Here is a 25,249-nt window from a genome sequence, read left to right as displayed (position 1 = left end):
ATCCTGGGTCCGCGCGCGAGCGAACGCGCGCTCGCCGCCCCCTTCGCGTAGACGGGGGTGGGTCCGTTTTTCTCTCTCTCTCTCTCTCTCTCTCTCTCTCGACACTGAAACCATTGCACGGTAGATGTAGCGTTCCTGTACCAGAGGACAGTACGCGTGGTGGACTGTACGGTAACCGCCGTGCAGTTTTTGCAATTATCACCGCCTGGCTCTTAAGAATTCTATTCCTTTTTTTAATCATCCCAGTCGAGAGGCAGCCCTCGGTTAATCTACGGTCTTGCGATTAATTTCGCACGGGGATCAGTGTTTTAGCTTTGGAAATTGGACGATCGATTTAGCATCGCGCAACGTCTTTTTATTCCATCGCTACGGAGTGGTCGTTGCACAGGAGTTTCAACGTTCCCTATGGATTCCAAGCGTACCTTCTCCCTTCCCTGCCGTTCATTGTCCGGTTTCGATAAAACGCGTATCAAGGATACAAGAATAACCGTCCGCGGTTTCTCTCTCGCCATAGCGGCGTCGGGCGTGGGCGAGAGAGCGGAGGCCTTTCCAAAGAGGGAAAGAAGGAGATTCGGCATTCAGCCAGGCCCTGTGCGGGATGGACGCAACAATGGCTGCGCATCAACATAATTACAGTTCGCTTCGGTTGGTCGGGACGCGCACGGTCGACGAGGACCAAGTATTATATTCAAATTGCGAGGCCGAGGCGGCGCCAGTGAGCACCGACCAAAGAACAGAAAGGGGTTGCCGTGCCCCGGGGCCGGCCGGAGGAGGTTGAAGGTTGTAGGTTGACCGTAGGGACGCGACGCGGATCGGGGAATACACCTTTCACCGACGCCAGAAAGACAACAACGGGAGGACACGGAATGGTAGCTCCGAGCGAATTAACCCCTCGAGAGGAAATTACATCGTCCAGCCTGTGATCCCCCAAACGTTTTCGCGATGTTCTTTCTCGCTTTCGAGTTTATGCTCCATGCAATGACTGGGACATTCAAGCAAGCTGTTGGAAACAAATTTTAACCGAGACAATTTTAACTGAGTACTGTGAAATTTCGAAGACCCGGCCAAAGGTACAGGATCACGGTTTAAACAGGGACGCTCAGGAGACACGATTCGATGTCTTAACCACAAGAAGACGCATGTCTTTAATGTTTGTATAATTTTTAAACATTATTTTCGAAAGCAATCATTCAAGATGGCCTGCTTTTTTTTAGATGGAGCTTTTAAAATTTCGGATCCATACAGATCTAGGCACCACCTTGCGAGGGTTAATCAGCGACGTTAGAGAAGCAACCAATTGATTCGAAAGATGCAAAGCTATAAGAATTCTAAGAATCCGAGTAATTCAATTAACTCCACGCGATTCTACCGTTCCGCCCGTTACGATATCATCCCTCTAGCCGCGAAAATCCCCGTCGTAGGCGCAGATCGTAAGATCGCGAATCGCAGTCGAATAAAACTGGAATCGCAGATTGTGAGAAACGGATGGGGTGAGGGGCGTGGGGATGAACGGTGCCGTCATTGGAATCGAGGAAAGCATTGACTCGGTTGGGGTTAGGGGGTAAGGTGGTGGAAGGAGGCGAAACTCGGCGCGAGGATTTGTTCGAGCGGAAAACTGCCGGTCGATGTATGCAAACGTCTCTTCCACGTCCTTTCGAGCCGATAGGGTGACAACGGGGCGCGTCGTGTCGCCGGGGAGAGTAGCTCCGTCGGCCTGGATAACAATTGTCCAATTCGACGAAGGTTTCGCAGCGGTTCACGTTGCAACGGACACATCAAACGGTGGTCGGACGACGCCGACCGAGTGAACGCACGGCCACACGGATCCTCGTGGACCTTGACCCACCGTTGGGCAAGGACGTGGCCAGCGTCCCGGTACCGGTACCGCTCTGGTCCAGGGGTGGCAAGAGGACAATAGATATCAGCCGGTACACGCGGACACCACGCCGGGGGCCGAGATAGCAGATCTAAGTGGGCCATGCCGCGCTACGGTTATGGCGGCATAAAACGCTCCGGGTAGTAGTAGTTGCGGCGGTGAGGGCGGGTACGGGCCGGGAGAGAGCCAACCAGTCAGCCAGCTGCCGGGCGTGTTGGGTCGTGGCAGTCGACTCGAGGGAAGAGAGAGAGAGAGAGAGAGAGAGAGAAAGAGATAGAACCCCTTTACGGGCGAAAAAACGGCCGCTATGATTGTCTATGCAAATTGTTTAAAATATCCGGGCTAAGGCCGTTCTGTCCTGCCCCTCCGTCTTTTGCGGGCGTCGTTTCGTGAAAACCGCCGGTGGCAGCTTGAGAACTACCAATAGGGATGTGTCTGGGAATGGGATAGGAGGGGGGTAGGTGAATCCTGTAGATGACGATCGGTGTTTCCAGGATTTAAGGATACCCACCCTTTCAAAACCATCCCCCCTTTCCGTCCCTTTGCATATTCATTTGCTGATGGGGCGTTTATCTGAAATGACGCGATTAACCGTTTTGCGGCTCTTGCCCGGTAAGAGGATAGACTCCGCGTGAAATTTCCCGTCAATTAATACGACTCGCGGGATTCAGCAACGGTGAAACGACTTTTATATGTACAGTTTCTTATATAGCGATAGATTATGTTTAAACTTTCATCGTTTGTACCATAAACCATTCGAACGTGTATCGGACACAATGACGAACAAGACGCGCGTAATGGATTCGAGATTCTATCGGGGTAAAAAGATTATATGGGTTTTAACAGTGAAACCGGAACGTGGAAGAATGCCGCCACGTGTCGGATCGATCTCTCCCCGTTTTTGTTCGCAGCTTCACGCTGCGTCGTCGTCCCGCGGTCCGATCGGTTCGCCGCGATACGGATGAATTAAAGATCGCGGCGTGATATATATCTGTACGGGAACGCGCGCGCAATACGCTAAATGAAACGCGTTTCATTATCGATCTCGATGAAGCCGCTTGCATCTCAGCTTGCGGCCACCCCGCTACTCTCCCCACCGATCTCCGTGTATGTGCGCGGCAGATAATGGTATTGCCGGTTCGCGGTTTGTACCGTAGCCTGCGTTACCTGCCTTAGATGGCTTATTGATTGCCTCGGCGGCGTTGCTCGGCGCTCGTGTTACAACACGGAATATCGAATGGGGAATCGTTTCTAAAGCGACCTAGCGCCGCGCCGCCAACGACCGAACCCGGTTGCGCGTTGCTCTACCCGCCATCGCTCGGATTAAATTCGTTTTCCACGATTTCGAACGGGTGTTCGCGGCGAAGAGGATACGGGGCCACGAGTCCTTCGGAGATTCAATTAAGATTTTTTTCGTTCAACATTCACGGAGGCTGGGGAAAAGGATTTGACGCGGCGGAATTAGTTTCCCGCTGGCACGGATGAAATTTATTTCGCCGAGGGGCGGTGGGAGGCGGAATAGAGACGGGGAGAGATTCCAGGGGCGCCACTCGATACGTGAAACGGTGCGGCCATACAGCCCGTGGAACTGGCAAATGTAATTTCGCGAAATGCTTCCATTGATATAAGAAGGCGGTACGGTATCTAGGGATAAGGACGACGACGGAGCGGGATGAAGGGGGGAGGAGTAACGGCTGAGGTAGAAAATGGAAGAAGGAAAGGAACGCCGAGCACGAAGAAGAGGAACGAAGTCGCGGGAAACTGCAAGCTAGACGGATATATCTTCCCGAGTAAATTAAAATGGATTATATATGTCGACTCCATCTTCAATCTTTCTTCTGTTCCCCTCCACCCCCACTGTTCTTGGATTATTGCGCCGTCTCGCGTAATTGTTACCAGCTCGAGGAAAATTTTCGAAATGAATTTTCCGCTCCTCCGCTTGGAAGCCTGATTGATAATGATTCTCGGCCGGACTCGATTTCGTTGGAGATTCGAGATCCACGGGAAATCCTGCGCTTCGAGGTAATACCAAACGGTACGTTATCCTGTCCGCTTTCATATGCAAATACCTTGCGAAACAACGGATACTTCTTTTACTCGGTATGGCGATTTTTAGGTCACGTTGGCTCGCGAAGATTTACCGGGGAAAACTATCGGCCAGGGGAAAGTCGCAGAAATATCCAACAAGAGAAAAATGTACAATAACAAAATGAACGTTATTCAATTTCGAATCCTAAGAACTATCTCGATACCTACGATTATTTTAGGGCAAGCAGAGTGAAAACTCAAATCCTTCGATCTTTAGGTATTCTATGTTCTTTCTCTCATTACACAGAATCCTATCGGTACAACCCTACCAGAGAGACAGCGATTGAAACATCGTTCCCGAAGGTGTGCAGGAGGAAGGCACGGGGGTGTGGGAGTAGTAGTCGGTCGGTGGCCACAATTCTGGAAAGCCCAAGTTGGCTGGCGTGGAAGGTCGGGACACGGAGTCGACCATGATGTATGCTCCTCTTCCGTCTAATTAAACTTGGGGAGGGTCGCAGAGTTGGTTGGTCGGTTGGCTGGTTGGTTGGTACGCTGGCTGGTCGAACAGACGTACAGACGGAGAGGGGCGGTCATAGGATGGCTTTCAAAATGACAACCGAGGAGGAGAACGAGGAGGAGAACGAGGACGAAAGCGACGGAACCCGGTGAGAATGGGCGAACAAAAGAAGAAAGACGTCGACCTCACGGTGAACACCCTGAACCATTTCATACAACGACGATAATATTCCAGCAGGTTCTTTGAACAGCCTTGTATCGAATTAACATAGACCTTCTCTACCAGCGAAATTTAAATTATTCGTGCTTCCTTTACATTAATCACAGCGATTGATACTTTTTCCACCTTTAACATATCAATGAACTTCTGTTTCACTACAAAAATCAGGTTAATAAATACAGGTTGTACTAAAGTCCCTTTCTTTATAATAACTGCCTCGACTTGGATGAGGCATAGTGCCACTATGTAGCGTCAACAACGTACATATTATTTATCTCCATCGGTGTACGTAAAATCAAAGAAACTGATAGTTCTTCAACTAGTATCTGTAATTCTACAGACTTTCCGTTCCTGAACAACTCACTTCGAACGGAAATCGATCTGTTCCACCAGCAACCTAATCAATAAATCCTCTCCAAAGGGAGCGCGAATTACAGAGATTGATATCGTTTCAACGACCGACAAATATTTCCCCGCTAATAAAAAAAATAAAACAGGCCGAATTCTCACGATTCACGGGCTCCGTGGACCTCCACCGTCGCTCCACGGCAACCAGAAAAGAAATTTTAACTGCAGTCACGAGCCCGACGAATGCACGCCGGGGCCAGCACCGCCTCCATCAAATTAATTTAATTTATACTCAGCCGTCCGAGATGCCAGGGTAGTACCGCCGCGCGCGCGTTCCTCCCCACCGTCTTCTACGGCGTGGCGCGGCGAGTTGTTCTCTTTGGAGCGTATTCGTCTCCTTTGATCTAACGTCAGCCGTGTGGCCTGGCTTCTTTTCTCTTTTCCTCGTCTACGACCGCGCAGCTCGCCGCCGTTTTCCTCCCGACGGTGACACCAAACCGGCTATCCGTCTATGGACGGATGTAAACTATGCCCGTCGCGATCTACCCGCGCCGCGCGTCAATGCGGAACGCGAGAGCTCGCGAATCAGCCGTGTCCCCATAGTGGTTCGAGCTGGGGGGACAGGTTATTGGCGCGCCCCGACGAATTCCTTGGCGCCGGACACCGACGAGCGATTCCGAAACGTTCGGTCTAACACGGGGTGAAACGTCGCGGCCGGCTCTGCGATCTCGAATTCTCCGATGACGACACTCGAACGTCGAGGAACGGCGCACGACCAGGCTGCTCGGTTTCACGACGATAAATTTACTGCCGTCGCACCGACGGAATTCAAATTCGAAAGCTGGAGGTGATTTGCTTGGGTATTGGTCTTCCTAGGCGTGTCAGTTGGACGAGGAAGTCGGTGATGCTCGTGACGAAATTGATTATGCAGGTGTATGGAGCTGATCAATTGTCTGTTAACGCATTCGCATCGCGGATTACATTGCAGGGTCTGTTATTTATATGGGAGACGGTAAAATTGAACAGTAAACCGCGGATTATTCCTCGTTTGGCAATACAGAGCAGATGTTCTTTGCGGAATATTACGCCTTGTGATGCAAATAGGTTAGAGATGAGTACTTTTATGGTGTGAATGTGCGTGAGAAGTTTGTAGATGGAAGATGAAAAAGAGTCCTAAGAAGATCGTAAGGTGGACTTGATAGAATCTTCACGAGATTATACTAGACTATGGGACGGAACCTCTTAATCGATAATGTTCAGAGGACAGTCCTCAAAACCTAAAGACTTTATGTTGAACGACGATCCATCCAAATTTCGATCACCTCTGAATAGGATAGTCCACTTAAAATGACTGGAACCCAACAAATTGGCCGAGACGTAACGTGATTATTATCAATTTATTCTGAACCAATTAGGTTCGCAGTCCTAGCACAGTTAGCGTCGGGAGAACACGTTACAGCCAAGTTGCGCCACATTCACCGTTACCGACATCTGTTCTATAATAATTACCGGGCGAAACAGTGGCGCGGGGTGAGTGCCGAGAACGCTAGACCTTGTTGCGGCCGTAAGTCATCGCGGGAGAAAGATTGGGACGCTAAATCAGGGCTGTTGAGGTCGTAATTCGTTAGCTCGGAAAAGGGGGTGGAGGGGGGAGGAACGTCGGGACGTGGTGGGGTGCTCTTAAAGAGGCTGGCAGCCGAGTGAATACACACTTGGCTCGAGTCACTTACTCTTTTAAGGCGTAATATGTATCCAGCTCGCGCCGAATGAATTCCGGTTCACGGTACGGTCGCTTTAATTCCTGGCAGTGGATACGCCGCGCAATAGCCAGGACCATGGATCCATGAATCGCGACCGTTGATGCGCTTATTTTTACCTTGTAACTGTTCCTAATTTATCGCCCCCCGGGGCGCGCGGTTCATTTTCAACGGGACTCGGGGAAAATCGAGCTGAAGATTTTCTGGGTCATGTTCTATCCACCGTCTTTCGTCTGGTACTTTCGCGGATGGTAGTTGTTGCAAATTGTCACAGTGATATATTACCCACAGTGCAATGAAAGCGAGAAGTCACACAGAATTCAGCCCCGAATTTTCATTCCTCGAACAGTTATACACTATATGAATCAGAAATTGAACATCGGTCTGCAATAAGTTTGAGTTAAAAAAAGAGCTATAGAAATTAAGGATTCCTGTATCAAGCTAGTGAATCTATCTATCCGTACGAAAAGTAACGTGTAAGCGAAAGTAACGCAACACGCGGAACACCGTTCGGGAGGCGGCTGACTTACATTAAAATCCTTTCAAGCCGAGCACCGCGTATGACGCCGTGAGTAGAAGAGCTCTTGACGACGCGATTAAGCCGAACAAGAGGAACGATGCGCAGCGCAGAATCAGGGGGAGGAGGCAGGAATGGCAGCGAGCGAGCGGGCTCGGCTCGCTCGTCTTTTCACGAACGCGATATCGTCATCGTGCAAACAGCGTATATGCATTAAACCATGAACCCACTATCCCCGACGTCATATCCAATACACGTTGTTAGGGGGTTGCCGAAGCCGGGCGGTGGAGAGAAACGAGGCGAGGTGGGCTGCGGGAGAGGAGAACGAACAGGGGGGTTGGCTGGTTGCGGGGGGAGGGATGGGGGGGGGGAGGCGGTTTCGAGGGTGGCTGCCAAACCCTCCCTCCCGAACGGTGCGGTAATGGCATTAACCGAGCTGCAATATGATTACCGCTCTCGCAAGGTAACCTGATCACACCCGAAATCTATGGGGTGTCCGTAGTATGAGGGACAATGTACCCGTGCTCCGAATTGCCGCGCAACGTTACGCAACCGCGGTTATACACCGACGACGACGGTGAACGCGGACTCGCACACGCCCCCTTCGCCACCCTAACCCCCGGTCCCTTTAATCGCGTTGCGCTTTTTGCGGCTCAGATTACCCGTGAATCATTAGACGGTCCCGCTAGAATCGAGAAAGATCGCGACGGAGAGGGGGCAAGAGGGGGCTCTTATCTCGGCATTAGGAGATTAGTGCCCCCCACCCCCTTCTACACCACCCCTCCCTCGCGTCGACGGTGAACGCGTTTTCCTCCAGTGTTCGTTTCTTTCCGTTTCTTCCCCACCCCGGTTGGCTTTCCTCCTGGGTAAAAGCAATTTAGGAAATGTTTCTTTTTGCCGCCGGGTTTCCGCTCCCCGTCGTTTATCTTCGCTTCCCCGGTTAAGCGTGCTTTGATAAGTCACTGATTGTAGACTGGTTCCGAGAGGCTACAAGGATACCTATATTCCGATCTCTGTGTTTTCGGTGACCGTGACCGATCGGACGACGTTCACACTCGGTGTGTCGTTCGGTGGACGGCGTCGATAGGGTTGGAATAAGAATGCACGAGCAGCAGAAGGAAGCGTGCGAGACGACGACGAACGAACGAGCTCGTCGCTCGACGCGATCACACCGGGGGAACGGATGAGCCGCGGACAGGAACGTCGTTGACGCGCGCAAGAGACACGACGATGGACGTACGTGGACACTTACCGTGAGGTGTTGAAACAGCCACGCCCTGAGGATGTTCGTCGCGACCTTGGGGAAGATACCCCGCTTCTTCTGGTTCTTCTTACCCGACGAATCGTCGTCTTCCTCGCCAGTCCCCTCGCCGCTGCCGATACTCGCGTTACTCGCGTCACCTGTGACAGAATTGCAGAAAATTTCATCAGAGCATGTTTTAAGGATACGACTAAAGTTGAATCGCAGTCCGAAGAATAATAGTTTCTCAGAGTTATGGTCCGTGTACTTAACCGTTTGGAATATTATGATATCGAAGGTAAGATTATCGGGCGTTCAGAGAGCCTACGGTCCCGATTTTCGGCGCAAACTATTCCGGGCGATAACTACACCCCACCCCTAAAGCCGGTTCCCATGCATACAAACACCATTAAGCTACCCGCAATCACCCTGTCCCTCTTTTGCTCGCCGGCCCCTAAACGTCCCAGCCCCGATTTCCGTCGCCATCCTCCCTCCTCCCTTTTCCACCCCTCTTTTTCATCCCCAAGCGCATTAATTCCCCGTCATTAATCAATCTTAGCTTTTTAATTGCACGGTCACCGGGGACTCGAGGAACGAGACGGTAATGAGAGATATTAAGACGGCTTACGGTCACGCCTCGCCGAGGCAAATATCATTTTTATAAATTATCGAGACGGAACCGGGCGCCACCGTTTCCCGTCGGATCCATTCCTTCGCGTTAATTAAGCGCGGAATTGATGAACTCGGCGGAGACTCGCTGCTCAAACTATCTGGGAAATGCTTCCATTCGCCTCAGTATTTCATGTATACCCAATCAACTATAATCATCGTCCACCAAACCACGAGTACACTCTACCAATCATAAATGAGAATGAGCCCAATACCCCACGTGTAGGAACATCAAAATGTACTTAAGTCTCGAAGGTGATAGTAGTGGTGGTATCTGGTAATACAAGATTAAATGACTCCGTAGCGAATTCATCGAACAGAATTTAAACCGTGAAAACCGACTCGACTGGGCAGCGAAAACATCATCATCAGAATTCACCTGGCGTCCAACGCCAATCCATCTCGCCGCGGAACGGCCGGAAGTTCGAGGCTCCCTTTATTCCTTTCTCTCTCAATCAGCGCGCGCGGGCGCGGAAGGAGAACGGCACAGGCTACTTACGCCGACGGATTATAAATGACCGAGCCTTATCGCGCGCTGCCCAAGGCTCCGGTTCCCAAGGTTCTATCGTAACAGAGAGATCAGGGTGAGCCCGGTGGCTCCCAGGGGTTTCACGATGACAGGTCGCCCGGGGGCGCCTGTGCCCAACCCCTCACGGAACGGACCCCGAAACGGTCTCGTGGCCGAGATTAACTTTGAATTCGTCCGAGCGGGCCGACCGACCGGCGAGAAGGGTGATCGAAGGTCGCCAGAGGAGGTGGCGGAGGAGGAGTAGGTGGACGAAAAATTTGTCCGTCGCAGGAGTCGGCGGACTGGAACGACGGGAGATCGATGGAAATCGGACCCAAGTTAGACGGTATTTCCCCGCGTTCGTCCCGCTTTTCCAAAGCGTTTCAGTGGAGCGAGGGAGGGCGGATACGGCTAGGGAGAGAAGCGATCGACTTCGATCAACCTCGACCACCTGCCATTCGATTCGCAGACGAGATTCGAGACGGTGATCCGACGTCCTTTCTAAGGGTACGGTGATAATGGACGGGGGAGAAACGTTTCGTTACAAGTGACACACGAACGTTCTATCCACACGACAATGGAACTGTGTTTTTGGTACAGGCTGTCAATCGTAACTAATATGATAAATTCAGGTTTGAGGAATCATAGATTCAGAGGAAACTCTAGTGGCTAAAGCTACAGGATCACCTTCTGCAGGAAAAGAAATTGTTTGTCTAACTATATGCCAATATTTGAGAAATGCCATTTAACCCTGCAAAGCACATGTTGGACATGATAATTCAATACTATTGCATTTTATGTTATACCACAACGTTTATGCCTAGTGTATCTTCCCATTTTTGTAAGAAGTATAGACCCTTATAGTCGGGCGGTGTATAGTAGTGTATCATTTTCATAGTAGGCTTAAGGAACTAAAAGCTATACCGTGGTCGTTTAATAAAATATAAACATCTGTTCCTAATGTCATCGATCCAAGTCACTCAGCGAATTCTACCATTAAGTCCAACAATAGAACTTGTCCTCCAAAAAAGCGAGACAACAGGGAAGACCTACAATTGTCCAGCGACAAGAAAGCTTACGCGAACTCTCCAGATGTATGCAACCGTGCAATAACGGCCGAGAAATCACGTCATCATCGCGAATCCTCACGGTCGGGTTCACAAGGAGCCAGAAGTCTCGGCGTCGCGCGACCCGTTCCCCGGCCCTCCTCTGAATTCAGCTCTCTGTTTTCGTCCGGCAGAGAAGAGCAGTTTGCGGTGGTCCTTGTACGGGCAACAAAAACGACGTTAGGTCCTCCCCCTCGTGCTCCCCTTGTTCCTCCGGGTTCGTAATGGCGAGGAGCCCGTGCGAGCGGAATAGAGCGGTCTAGAGGCGCGCGGAACGGCCGGCAGCCGGCTAACGGAATAACGGAATGGCCAGCGGAGCGTCCCCCTGATTGCAGTTAATTTACTCGGTGAATCGAGTTAATGTAGCGTGCCGATCGTGCGCCGCCGTCGTTACCATGGCCTGACGTATCAGCCGAAGAAGCGTGTGGCTTCTCCCCGTCAGGAATTTCTCATTTCCGCGAGAGAAACTAATCCCACCGAAAAACCGGTGCTCCGCTCGCAAGAAATCCCCGAGATGAACGCCCGTAGACCGGACATATTAGAGAACTCACGAAAAATAGATGATGATGGGAACACATTCAGAACAGAAATTGCGGGGAAAATACTGGCGCGCGGTTGTGGACGACGCTGGAGAAACGTGTTAACCTCGATACTTATTAATTTCTTATGTATACTGATATTCGTCCAATTTTAAAAATAGAGTTCTTATTCGAGTACCTTTTACATCGATAATCGGTGCGTGGTATATACTTCACAAAAATATAATGGAATTTTCTTGCACCTTCGCATGCTGATATTATTAACCCCTTGCCTTATACAGTGATGGACAACCGAGCTATCGGTTGCTAATAAACAACACACAAGTACCACTTAACAATAGTATTTGAATAAATTTCACAGCAGTTGCCTTAAATACTACTTATATATGTACGAGTTTACAATATATTTGTAACAATATGTGAATAAATTCAGTAAAATTACGTAAAACAATATTTGCTGGTATTAACATTTAACATTTCAGAGTAAATGTACACTTGGAATTTTAGTTATAAAACTAGACCAGGAACCGTAAACGTCAAGAGAATCGTAAGATAAAAGAACAAACTCAGAAGATGTAACACCGTCATAAAACCGCTGCTTTTTTCGTGACGCAACCATAAAATTATTCTACAAGTTGCATTACTTGACACACACGGTATATCGAGTATCCCAGCTGCGCCTTTTGGGGAGCCTGAACGCCGCGCGCGTAATCCGGCTGCGTCGTCGTTCGCGCGTGACCGACAGCCCACGTCCTGTCGTTGATAAGGCGAGGCCGTTTCTCTAGTCGCGATCGAGATCAACGACACGATTCCCGGCCGTGATCGAGAGCACGTATGTATATAGGTAACGTCCTCAGCACGGTAACGTCGCGGGGCAGGCTGAACGTTCCCCAGGCGGAAACAAGTGTCCTAGTCGTGCGGGGAGAAAATTAAACGTTACCAACCGAATCAGGCTAGAATTTACCGCGGCGATAAATCGCTTCAGGTGCGTGGAAAGTCGCGAAAATTGTCCACGACGAGTGTGCGCGCCATACGTGCGTTTTCGTTTACGAGGGAACGCGGCGCGAAAGCCATATCGTCCTCGTGTTGATTTACGCGTCGCATCGCGCATTTTTACGGCCATGTTATAGAGATTTAAGCGCGGCCAATTATACACGTTTGCACAGGCGGCTGTGCTCGCTTCGTCGTCGTCGTCTTCGCTCGAAGAAGAAGACCGAGAGAAGACGCTTCGCGCGCGACCAACGCGGACGTCGCGGGTGCACGCCGCCGCGGTTCTTTCTTTCGAGCTGTCGCGAGCTATACTTAGCCGATGGGTCAAGAATAAGCGAAGTCTCACGTCGGCCTGACTATACGCTATTTCGAGAGGGCGAGCCGAGCGGACAGCCGAGACAGCGTTGAACCGCGTTGGGAAACTGCGCGGGATTCTGGATAATCGGGTGTACAGGGTGTTTGGGTAGCACGACAAGGACGGATACGATTCTAGGTGCAGAAATATGTCGAAAATGTGGAGTACATGTTTTTCGTACGGTGCTTCGTTTTCGTGAAAATCGAATTTGAAAATTTGCTGGATACGCGTGCGATTGAATGGGACTTGGATGGCGCGTCTGTTCAGTGCGTTCTGGTTCCACTTACTGTCACTGGAAATACATGCCGCGTTAGATGAATTTTGAAGGTTGTGTATCTTGGAAACGAAGCATCGTACGAAAAAAGTTGTATTATATACTTTTGAATTACTTTTGCAGGTAGAATCATATCCTTGTTTGCGCCACTATTTCAGAAACACCCTGTACAAACGAAGAGACCACAATCTCTGCGTCGTTCGCATATCTGTGTACATTCCGATAAATACCCACAACACCTCATCGTTATTTATTTAGAAACCATTGACAAGAAAAATGATTAACAGGTGTACAAAAGGTACACAATTCCCCAGTGTCCTTTACAAATATATTCAATGTCCGATTCTACCGTCGATCGTCTGTAGGATGCAATCGGACAATCGCTGGAGGAATTCCATAGCCCCGTCAACGAATAAATAATGTCTATTCAACGGGGAGCGTTGCAACCGGCTGAAAATAGTAATAATCATAATCGAAAACCAATGAATGGGACGTACGTGATCATTAGCGCATCCGCGGATCGACTGGTAGTAACGAGAGATCGGTGGAGGTCTAACCGCCGCGATAACGCAATAATAACGAACGGGAACAGGTAGCAATTAATGTCACGGGGCTGTTCCTCGCGTCGTTTTTACGAGCGATCGTCGAACGATGGCTGACGGGGAATGGGGGAACGACAACGTGGATAGAGGCACGACCACCGAAAACGTCTTCGTTCGAGGCGAGGAGAAACAGAGAGAGAAAGACAGAGAGAAAAAGAGAGAGACCATGCGCACCTCTATTTAGGGTGGCCGCGCGCGGACCGTCGAAATAAACCGCGCATATGGCCGCCGAAAATAAACTCCTTATTCCCATCCCGTCGAACCGAGGACCGTGTTCACTCCACCTTCTTCCCTTTCTTCGCTCCTCCTCGAGCAAGCTACCTCTCGGTTCCTCCTCGGCGTTTCGTGCGATCCACGCGTGGATCCCATCCGATCCGCTTCGTGGCCCCCGGGGGCCTGACTTTGGGACGAGCGTAAAACTCTCTGTGCCGCGACCTTCTCCCCTCCTTTCGACGTGCAGGCAAAAAACGCGCACCGGATACAGAGACATTTATTCGATGCTACGCGCGAAAAAATGACAAGGAACCTGGTCCCGACACGGCTGTTCCAATGGAAAAGCGAGACGAAAAGAAAGGAATTGGGGGGGGGGGGGGGGGGGGGGGGGGGGTGTTCCTCGGTGATCGGGGTGCTCGACGGATTCAGGGGTCTATTTCTGGGTGGCGGTTTAGGACCCTCTTTGGTGGGAATCAGTAACACGTCAAGGGTGGGAGGCAGAGTTAGCCAGAGTCATCTTGACTTTTAAACGGTTGGCCAAGTGTTTACTCATTTAAGAAGGTATATTATTTTATTATAAAAATTGGAATTTCCATGTTCAATCAATGATAAATGACGAAGTACTTTTGTTATCTGTAACTTGTTATCCGGATAATGAATTTGCCCATCACGGGTAGAAGGTAATTTCGTGTGAAAATGGAGCTAGCATTGTTGAACGATGTTCTTTCTTTCTGGGTTGCGTTCTAGGGGAAATTAGGTGACAATTGTACTCGATTGTGAGAACTGATTAGTTCTTTTTACGGTAATCATTGTAAGCATTAACAGAAAAACAGTGCAATAAGTAGTAGCAGTCATTTTTAGACAGACGCAGTTCCCCCAGATAATTCCATAGTTGAGGTAGTATAAGTAGAAGCAGTCAGTTGTAGACAGACGTATTGCCTAAGGAATTCACGAAACATTTTTGTTTCATATTTTCCATTTCATTCTATAGTCTGAAAATATCTCATAAAAGTGTCTTATTTAACTTCCAAATTAATTAATTACCACTCGATGAAGCATGCGGATAAAGAAAAAAAGTTTCTCGTCACGTTTATACGAAACGACAATTTTGAACAATAATTTAGTCAAAATTTCAGATCTGTTTGTACATTATTTGAAGGTTAATTGCGAGGACGGACGCGTAAGTTTGACAAAATATTGGCCCGTTAAAATCAGGATTTATTTATCGATATTAGAGTGTGTGAAATATGAAAGGAGTTAAATCAAGCCCCGCGAATATATATTTCATTTTTCAAAACACACCGTGAATGTCACGCAATAACAAACGATAAAGCGTGAATGCCGTTAAGTGGAAAATTTAATGTCCCGTGTTTATATATGATGTAATATTTGGAATAAACGTTTTGTAGTATTTTTACACGGTTTTCCGCGCGACAGAAACTATAAAATAAAGTTATCCATCCGGGTGTTTTATATTCGAATCCTATAACACGATGTTTTACCGGCCCCCTGCGAACACTTTTTATTCGCTGAATTATTTTTGTTGGTAATCGACGTCCATTAGAACAAATTATATAAAATCCATTGTAAATATCTGCAGTAAGAGTCAAATCTGACTAGTGACAATCTCGTTTAAAATATTCCAAGTTGTTTCGAATATTTCTTCAACTACACGCTCGATCGTAAACTCGTTGTAATTTATGTGTCATTAACAGTCAAATCTTTCATGGTTACAAATGATACACATAGACATCATAACTGGATATTCTGTATTTATACAGCTTGCTGCTATGATCAATTAAGATCCACGTCAAGATTACCCTATATCACTGTTGCATACAGTACAAAATATATTTTATTGCCACCTGCATGTAGTGACTCAGCTATCCAACTTATTAATCTCATCGATATTACGATTACAAAATACATACATAATTTCCACACCATCTACATCCTCGCATGCAGAAATTATTCCCTAACGCGTTGTCTCTCCCATAAAAATGAATGATCAATCGATACACTAATAATCTCCAAACACTGACCAATTCCACTCTCCCCCCTAGAACACCATAAAACAACCAGATCCGTCAACACTCCATCCGGCAGGCCCACCCAAAAAAAAACCTCCTATCAATCATCGCCTCGATGCGCAATCTTCACGGGATGGAGGCAGAGGGAAGAGGAAAGGGTTTTTCGCGTGGCTGGAAATCAGGGGGAGGGAAGGGGTCAACGCACCAAAACACACTCGTTCTGGTTCGCGTTTCGTTCCAAGCCCACTGCGGCCTCGACCAGTTCGCCACTAGCGGAGGAGCCCAGGCTGCTCTTCTCGAGCGATTCCGAAACTATTTTCGGCGATGAAATGCAGCTCGACGGATCGCGCCCCCACCCCCGTCGCTCCCCCCTCACGTTTCCTTCCCTCTTCCTCGGTCTTCACTTTTTTTCCCCTCATTTTCTTCTCCTTACCGAAGCCAGCCCTCTTCCGGCGGTCGTACGTCGCGCGCGCAAAGATCGCCTCGCTCGATTTCCCGTGGCGTACGCGCGCGCGCGCACAAACGCGTATATCTCCGCGGTATCGCGGGGGAGAAGCGACGCTGCGTCGACGAGACGCGACAGCCGCATAAGCGGCCCGCTTAATCCGAGAATCTGCTTAACCGAAAGATTAATTGGCGATTGTGGGAGAGATGAGGCGCGATGAGGAGCCGTGTGTCCTGTCGCCGTGACGGCGCGCGGTCTGTCCCCCCGTTGCGACGCGAACGAAATCGCCGTTCACAGCAGCCGGCAGCCAGTGGCGGGCGCAAACACTTTGTAGGAGTTTGTCTTACAAATGAGCCGAGCGACGGGGATAATTTAGTATGCTACGGCGGTGCGCGCGGGCGCGCAGCTCGCTCGCGTTAACCTTTCGCTGGGCGACACTCCGGATCCGCACGTTACGCTTTGCTTATCTCTCCTCTGTTCGCGCGGGTACTACTTTCTCTCTTTTTCTCTCTCTCCGTGTAAGTTCAATTTCTCTTGGTGTCTTTCCCTTGAAAAAAGAAAGGAACGTATCTTGATATCAGTTCGCCAGGAACCGCGAGCGACTCAAGTGTCTGGAGAGAGGAAAGAATGGGTTTGGATGATTGGATGCTAGTACCTAACAGTATACACCCGATGTCTACCGTGCGAGGAGCTGATAGGATCACAGGCTTCCGTATCAACGATAATGTATAAGTGGCGGTGGAGCGTCTATTCGTCTTGAGCCGCGGGGATTCTTGTGTTTCGCAATACAAGATCCAAGAAAAGCCAGCCGTGTGTTGTAAATTATGAATTAACCGGTGAAGGGATCGTTGTGGATAATATAACGACTACAAGGTATACCGGGCTATAAAACGATGATATGTTTTTTCGTTTTATTTTCTAACGACCAACGACTTTGTCGTTTCGCTTTACGAGCGAGGAATGGTTGCGTAACCGTGGAGGAAGCTGTACAAAGTCGAACGACGCGCGTGTCGTCGATTGCGAGAAGGGGGTTGGTGGCTTTTGTGAAATTCTCCGCGGCACCGTTGACGCAAGAAGAAGGACCGACCCGCCGCGCGCCGCCCCGGGACCAAACTGAGCAGACGAAAATACCGGCCTATCGTCGTACGAGTAAGAGACTCCGTGGAACACGAGTCGAAGGGACGAAAAAAGAGGCGGGGGATATGCCGAATTTGTACGGATTAACGAGAGGAACCGTCGGGATTCCTCGAACTCTCGTTTCGCTCCGCTCCACGGCCACGGAGACGTTGTTTTTTTGCTTTCGACTTTTCGGAATGTTTCAGACAGAACGGGGGCGCGGAGTGGATCGAGCGTGCAACCGTGATTTCGTGGCGATTGTTTACACAAACTTCGGGTGAACGGCGGGCCGGCAACGTCGAAGTGGTTGAAAGAGAAACACGTATTTCGACACCTGACGCTGTTCGTCAACGATAAACGTCGGATGCCCGCCACTTATTTACGAAGTCAAAATATAAACTATTAATAGACATACCCCCCCCCCCCCCCCCCCCCGGCCTGTAAAATAGGGACTGCATCTTGAATCCTTGAAATTATTTGGCGTTTCGCGCGGCCCGATTCAGCGAGTGCGCGATTTTACACGGAACATCGTGATCCCACGTCGAATGTCTTTTACCCGTGATTCATCGGTGCACTGCGTTTCTTCTTTGCAACTGAAAAGACCGCGTCATGCCGAGACGAACGATTAATACTGTATGCAGCTGCTTGGAATGTTCCAGCGATATATGCTGGGATGTCTGGATTGCTTACCGCGAGAGAGACACACAAACAGGGATTCGCGTGTGATGTCACTCGGTTACGCTTGAAATTCTTTTGCGAGGCCATCAGCTTCTGAATCTTTCTATGTTTTGTTGGTACTGTCATCCTATTTTCTAATTTAATTCTAACGGTATATGCAGAATATTTTAACATGTTGGCTGCAGAAACTGACTTTTACTTTTCTTTCCCCATATTCCCACTTATCGAACCATAGTGTGGCAACTAAAGTTCACATTTGTTACACTATTTTCGATCCAATTAATAGAAACCCTAGGAGGAACAAACATTTCCAATGTGCCATGTAACCGTAAAAAGAACTCATTCTATATTGTAAGTATTGCATAAATAAAATATTAAAACATGAAGCGTGACACGCCGACGAGTCACATGGCAGCCAACGTGTTAACGTGTAATACGTCAAAACCGTATCGCATATAACCAATGTGTGACAAAGTACTGTAAAGTTTTTTCAAGGAGAAGCGAAAAAATTCAAAACACTATAACAAATTCGTACCTAAAAACGTTTCTATTATTGACCCATAGGGGTTACAATCTACACCAACTGAATAAAGACCTCAGTGGTTCTAATGATTTCATAAAAGCTAGCGGTTCCGGAAAAGAAGCAGTCCAAGAAACGGTGCGTCCAAGTAACAAGAAGCTGGTCCGAAAGTCGCGAGGAGGAAAGAAAGCCGAGGAGTAAAGAAGAAGGTCGTGGGACGAGCGGGTGTGTCGAGCGCTAACTCGCGCAGAGCAACGACGAGGAACAAGCTCGGTTGATTGAGACATCGACGGAGCGGCTGTGACAGTTATCTGATTCATGGACATGCCGAGTATATTTTATGCCGTACGACCTATGAATACAGATCGATCGGACGCGGGACAGCAGCGATCCCGTGACGTCGTCGTCGTCCTCGGCGTCCGCCGCAGCCGCTGGCCCGAGAAGATCATAGGTGCCTCCTCGTATATGGATATATCAATTACCGGGCGCACGGGTTCGTCGGCGCGGCACAACAACAACACGTATATACCTACATACTCCTACCGGGGAAGAAGTAACACAGGCAAGCGCGCCGCGTTAGAGATACCGACGCGGCGGGGAACATCGCATTACGATTCATCAGACGTCCAGAGTGTATACCAGTTCCGCGAGGATCCGCGGCGATACTTATCCCGAGTAACGATCTACGTGATAAATCGCCGATTTGTATCGACGTCTGGTGTCGCCCGATACGAAACGACGCGGGCGTAAATCGCGGGGACTCGCGAGGGCCCACCGTATCCTCCCAATGTGGAATATCATTTCCTCTCGGGATTACGATCACGAGACGCAGAAGCTGACTAGAGAAAGCGAACCGATCGTGGAGAAAGGCCTCTTACGAATACCGCGATTGCAGTGCCGTGTAACGCGACGTTCGCGTGTACGGACACGAAACGGAAAACGGCGAAGACCGCATCGGTGTAAAAGTCGAAACTCGTCGCGCAGATTTACACGCGGCGCGTAAATAACGATCGTCAGCGGAGGAGAGGAGAAGGGCTGCTGCGTTGCGCAACCAACGGACAACAACGCAGCCTGCCGCTAGGTTCGCCGCGGACATTAGACACGCGGTAATGCGCGCCGGGGATCGCGTAATTGTGCGAGGAAGGGACGCCGAGAACCCGATATTCTCGTTCGTTCGGCGACGAGGTAGAGGAGGAGGATGAGGCAGGATGGGAAATGATCGTGGTATGCAAATTGAGGAGCGATTCGAATCGGGACCGCAGTCCGATGCTCCCGACCGATAGGCGGTTCGACGCCTTCCACCATAACGTCCGTCAAAACGGCCTCTACGCGGACCCGTCGACGACGGAATGGAAACGAGAAACACGGTAGGAAACCTCTCCGCGGCGGCGAGATACCCGTGGGCCCTGTGGAGTCGATGCTGGCAACGAGGCACGTACGGAGATTGTACTAATTAATGCCACCGGGGCCAGGAGAGAGAGAGAGAGAGAGAGAGAGAGAGGGCCGGTTGCTACGGGCTCGCTGATGTGCTGCCGCTAGGAACGACGCTGTTACTATGATAATTACCGGCGGAACGTGAGGCTCTGTCTTAATTGGGACTACCGGAGCGAATTAATAACGCGACACTAACGATGACCCCTTTCGCGACACCTCCGAGCCCGTTGGTGTGTGCCTCCCCCCTTTTCGATTCGCGTCGTTGATGGCGGCCAGCCCACTCGAGAGGCTCGTCCTCGACATTCATTAACGGAATGGGATCTCTATGCTAACGTGGATCGGCGGTGATCGCGGCGAGGAAAAATTGAATACAATCCCCGGGACGCGACGTGCAGGTATTGCTTGTCTTTTGGGCTGTGCGAATGTTACGTATCAAATTCGGTGTTCGGGATTTAGTTTTTATTTAGATACTGATTCACGGAGAGAAGTTCATTTCGATTTCACTGTCGCAAAAATATATTGTCTTAGTATATTTTCGTAAACACTGTTCTAGGGTCCAGTGCAGAACCGAAGAATCAGTGAATGTAGTGGCGCGTTGATTGCCACAGTGGAAACGGTCGTATATAGCCAGACACGCTTGATTTCGTTTTTTAAGTTATAAATTGTCGAACGTATATGTTTCTAGCTAATGGAGGCTGTTGATCTTGTTTCACATTATACTCCGGTATTAATTTCACACGTATATTTATCAACGGTATTTAAATAATCCTCTTTACAATGTACCTGTCACCTGTACAGTAATTTCTCAATGAGTACGAGGAACTCGGGTTCGCTTCGGAGCATTCGTGACGAGCACGAAACCAAGCCTCTGTATAGTTTCTGTTTACTCGGTTTTGATTGGTTACAGAAGGCGTGATTAGATGACATTCATCGAAGTATTTAAGTATTATGGTCAGAGTATTGAAAGTATTAAAGATAACAGAAAGAAAATTTCAATAACAATTTCAGCTCATCCAAATCAGAACCATTTCGACCAAATTAGAAGACAATTTGTCTCGTACTCCGTTCCGTCGCGAGAACTCAGAAAATAGAAGCATTCGTGTCGTCGACGCATCGATAAAGTCGGAACGCGTTAACCTCGCGCAAGTACGATGGCTTTCAGCGCTGTCAAACTTCTGGCCGACAGTGTACACCGACTGAATAATTAAACGTGACGGTAATGAGTAACTCTCCGGGCGTCGTCGACCGCCCTCTCCCACTTTTCCCTTTTGATCCGGCCGCGCCGGTACGCCGTAGCCGAGTACGGTACTTAATTCCGGCGACGTTCGTGTAAACGTTCGCACGATATCCACTCAACCGCGACCGTTTATTCGCGGAAGCGACAGTAAAATCGGTCGTTCGACCGGCTGTCGCCTTAACGCATCGTCGGAATAAAAGCGTTAATGGCAACGCGCCACCGGTGGACACGTTCGCCGGGCGTCGCCTGGTGATCTCCACTCTTCCCCCCCCCCCCCGTGATCCTCTTCTCCTTCCTCCTAACGTTGACGTTCGTTGGATGAGTTTCGGGTACATGTGACGAGCACGTGTCCCGAACCGGGTACATATCGGCTTTCGCCTTGGAATTAGTAAACGTAGAGAACGAGAGAAAGAGATAGGTTTCGTGACGGCAAGGCCGGACGTAAGGGGCGGGGGCGCGTTTTACTTTTTGTCACCGTGTGCGGCGTCGCGACGCGTTTCAACTTTTCGTCATGCATCACGATGCGTTAACTCTTGTTTATTTCCAGTTCGCCCCTCTGGCCACATATTTATAACCTAATCGGGTGCGAACGCGTCGAAACTCTCCCACCACCCCCATAGACGACCGGGGCTATAATTGTCGCCGCTAAATTTAGGAACCCTGACAATCTTCGACACGCGCGGATCCGTTTTTCGAGGGTACGTCGTATCGAACGATTTTCCGTTCTAATTATACCAAGTGGATTCGTAGAGATGGATAAACCTATTTATCCGTGGATCCTTTCCGAGTCATCCACCGAATTCCGTAACGAACGTGCCCGAACGACAAAGCGGGTCCATTAACCAGCTAATTATCGCGAAGAACGCGTCCCTGGGCGCGTATTTAATGAACCGGGCCCAGTTACGATGCCGCCGCGAGTCTTAATATCGATGATCCGTCAAGTCGGGCGAGAAATTTCGGTCGTAACGTATCCCACTTGCAGACGGCCCTCGGGCTGTATCGTCGTGTAAACGCGAAAGCTGGACCAATAGCCAGCCGGGTCTGAGTTAGGCGGTGCACGGCCGAACTCGAAGGAAAGAGCAAGGGAAACGGAGAACGGCTCAAGAGAAATGGGCGCCGGTGGCCAGTAATGAGCCAGAAAACTGGCGACAGCTCCGCTATGCCCTCTATATCCTGTCCCAACGAGACGAGGCGCGATATTATGCGACCGTCTACATACTCGCATCTCTCCGCGAACACACAACCGGACTCGGCTCTCTGTGCACACACCTTCGACGGATATATGTGTGTGTGCGGTGTGCACACGCGCGGGCCCATAACTCACCGGGGCTGGCCCGTAGGCCCGTCTTGTTAGCGCCCCGCAGAAAACCGAGCGGAGGACCTCTCTCCTTAACTATGATACCGTCTGGCTTCACCGATATACACGGCGGCCTGCTCGCTGGACCTGGACGATCCACGATGTGGAAAAGAAACCCAAAAGAAAAAGAAAAAGGACGAATAGACATAGGGCGAAAAGGGGATGCACAAAGACGGAGGTTAGACCCAGAAAGAGGGAAAAGAGTAGTTGGGTGAAAGAAGAAGTTCAAACCATCCTGTTCCCCTCTTTCGGTTGATCTTCTGCCCCCGCCAACGCGCATAAATGCATACCTATCTCCGGGCGCATCTTCCCCGGGCGGAACGGTCGAACGAAAAGAACGCGTTATCGGTACTTCGACCTGATAAATCCCCTCCTCCCATCGTCGAAAGAATAATGAGTCGACATTATTCATGCCGAACCGTCAGCGTCGCTCGACCGGTCCACCGCACCACGATGTTGCCCTCTTGCTCCCTCCTTTCAACCGTGCCGACGCGTTTCGAAGACATCGCCATTAGGGCTTCCCAGAGAATCCAGCCAGTGGAATCAGTCGGACGATATTAGACGGCTTGGCCGGATCAACCGGCATCCCAGGGTACAAGGGGCATCAAGGGGAACGGATGCTTCGGCACCCGTTTGGTCGATAGGTGCCTGCGAGTTCTCGTATCAGCTGTTGTACGCGCGATCGTAAATTATCCGGAAGCACGGAAGAGAGTAGCTGTAATGTCGCGCGATCACGAGGAGGAGGCTTGTCGTACATGTTTAAGGTGTACAAATGGAGTGTTTTCTGAATTCATTCGTGGGAGCCCTCGTTGGTTGCGTTGGTGGATCATTTGTAATGGCTTGCAGGGCGGCTTGTGTTAACGTCGATGTATTTGAGAGTAAATTTTTCCTCGATCGACCTCGTTGTGTAGAAAAATGCGTGCTGTGGTCTGTGGTAGGCACAATGGAATTTATATCTGATGTCACGGATTCCCCGACAAATTCTTTTGGAGTGCCATCACCTACTGGCTCTTGCATTCAAGTTTCTACTGTCAGTATTAAGAAAATCTTCATGTACACCTTCTCTATTTTCGCGTGAAATAATACAGTATCTAAATATGACTAAAAATACCTCAATGGGAAGCTAAACGACGGTAGTCTACCCCAAACAAAAAGAACCTCACCGCATCCTCAAAATCGTTAGCACATCCTACTTATGAATCTCCCCCCAACGACGCGTGTTATTAATGCTAACGGCACCCTCGTTATTTCTTCTAACCAGAATAAAGCACTCTCCGGTTCTAGTATTTACCCATGACTACAGACAACGTACTTAAGATAGGGGAATAAGTTTCACACGAGTGAGTCGACGTTATTTATCGCATCCGATTGCTGACAGCGGTGTCCTCGACTCGAACGAAAGTGAAGGAAAATCTCCATCGCGTGGTGCTTACCATTTAAAAAAAGGACTCTTCTGGCTATAATAATTTCGATACAATTTCCCTTTTCGCTAGAGTCAAATCTCAACGCGACTGTATCTATACATATATCGGACGTTGTGTGACACGTTTAGCGCGCGTTCGCTTTATTACCCGTCCTCTTTGTCCCTCCCCTCCCGGTTCTCCAATTTCATCGTACAATAAAACACCTGGCGACAAATTCGCCGCGTGGCAATAAACGAACGCGACGGTCAGCAAGCCGTCGATGATGGCGCGATCTCGGTGTGCTCTTCGCCCGCCGTTTTTAATTCCCCATAAAATCGTCGATAACTTTCCCGTGGCAGCAAACATGATTTACGCTCGACCGTTTCCATTTCCGAAGCCTCTTCCAAGCGTCTCGCAACACCGCCAACGACGACTGTCTTTCCCCGATAGGATAGCCTTCGGGGCCTCCTCTCGGGCGTGGGGATGTAAAACTGAAGTTCCATTATCGATTGCATCGAGAAGAGGAGCCACGCGATGGTCCCGGAGATACACAAGGAGTGGAAGAAAGTTCGAAGCATGGAGGGGAAGGTGGGGGATGGGGTCACGTACAAAAAGCCAGTTTGTAGCCGGTCCGCTCGCCTTTTGGACGCGCCGCGTTATTTAGTGGCGAGTCTCGTCTCAACTCGCTTAAGTGCTCCGGTGACTTACATCCCTCTGGGGCAAGGGCGCGCTAAGGGGGCGTGACCGTGTACGGGTCCCGCGCGTCAGGGTTCGGCCACACAATGGAAAGTTTGTCGAAAAACGAGAAAGGGCGACGGGGAGGATTGACTTCGGGCGAAATAACGAATAAATCGTCGACTACGAGAGAATCTGTGGAATTGCTGCCTTAATGTTCCCGTCTTTGAAAAATGGTAATAAAGGCTACGATACAGATGAATGTGATATGATAAAATCAATTCCATTATCGAAATTGCTTTCAAAATATGGTAAGCAACGCTGATACGTGGATACTGAAACTTGTCGAAAGATTGTCTGGCTAGGAACATCCGAAATCACTGAATTCTTTGGAGCTAGCTCTCCAGTCCATTACGTGAGGATGACATCTAACATACGGGGACAAGGGTAGACGATTTTCCCGGCAAGTGGAAACAGGCGTGAAAGAGGTACTTTATGGAACAGTTTGCACCGGTATCGAATGCGTCCTCGAATCTCAAGGGTCCTTCGTCGGAAAACAGTACGGCACCGAGTCGGAGAGCCAGGGTACTTACGAT

General features: G+C 49.6%; 1 protein-coding gene across 1 annotated transcript in view; it reads right to left on the bottom strand.

Moving 5' to 3' along the window:
- Nucleotides 1-25,249, bottom strand: part of LOC107194601 (homeobox protein homothorax-like) — a 212,151-nt gene that overhangs the window by 169,736 nt on the left and 17,166 nt on the right. Inside the window, exon 3 of the mRNA XM_015584244.1 lies at nt 8,515-8,663. Coding sequence (XP_015439730.1) covers nt 8,515-8,663 — 149 coding nt within the window. The remainder of the gene's footprint in view (nt 1-8,514; nt 8,664-25,249) is intronic.

Source organism: Dufourea novaeangliae, unplaced genomic scaffold (genome assembly GCF_001272555.1).
Source record: "Dufourea novaeangliae isolate 0120121106 unplaced genomic scaffold, ASM127255v1 scaffold8, whole genome shotgun sequence".
NCBI lineage: Eukaryota > Metazoa > Arthropoda > Insecta > Hymenoptera > Halictidae > Dufourea > Dufourea novaeangliae.
The sequence above is the reverse complement of the archived record's forward strand: the minus strand, read 5'-3'. Positions and strand labels throughout refer to the sequence as shown.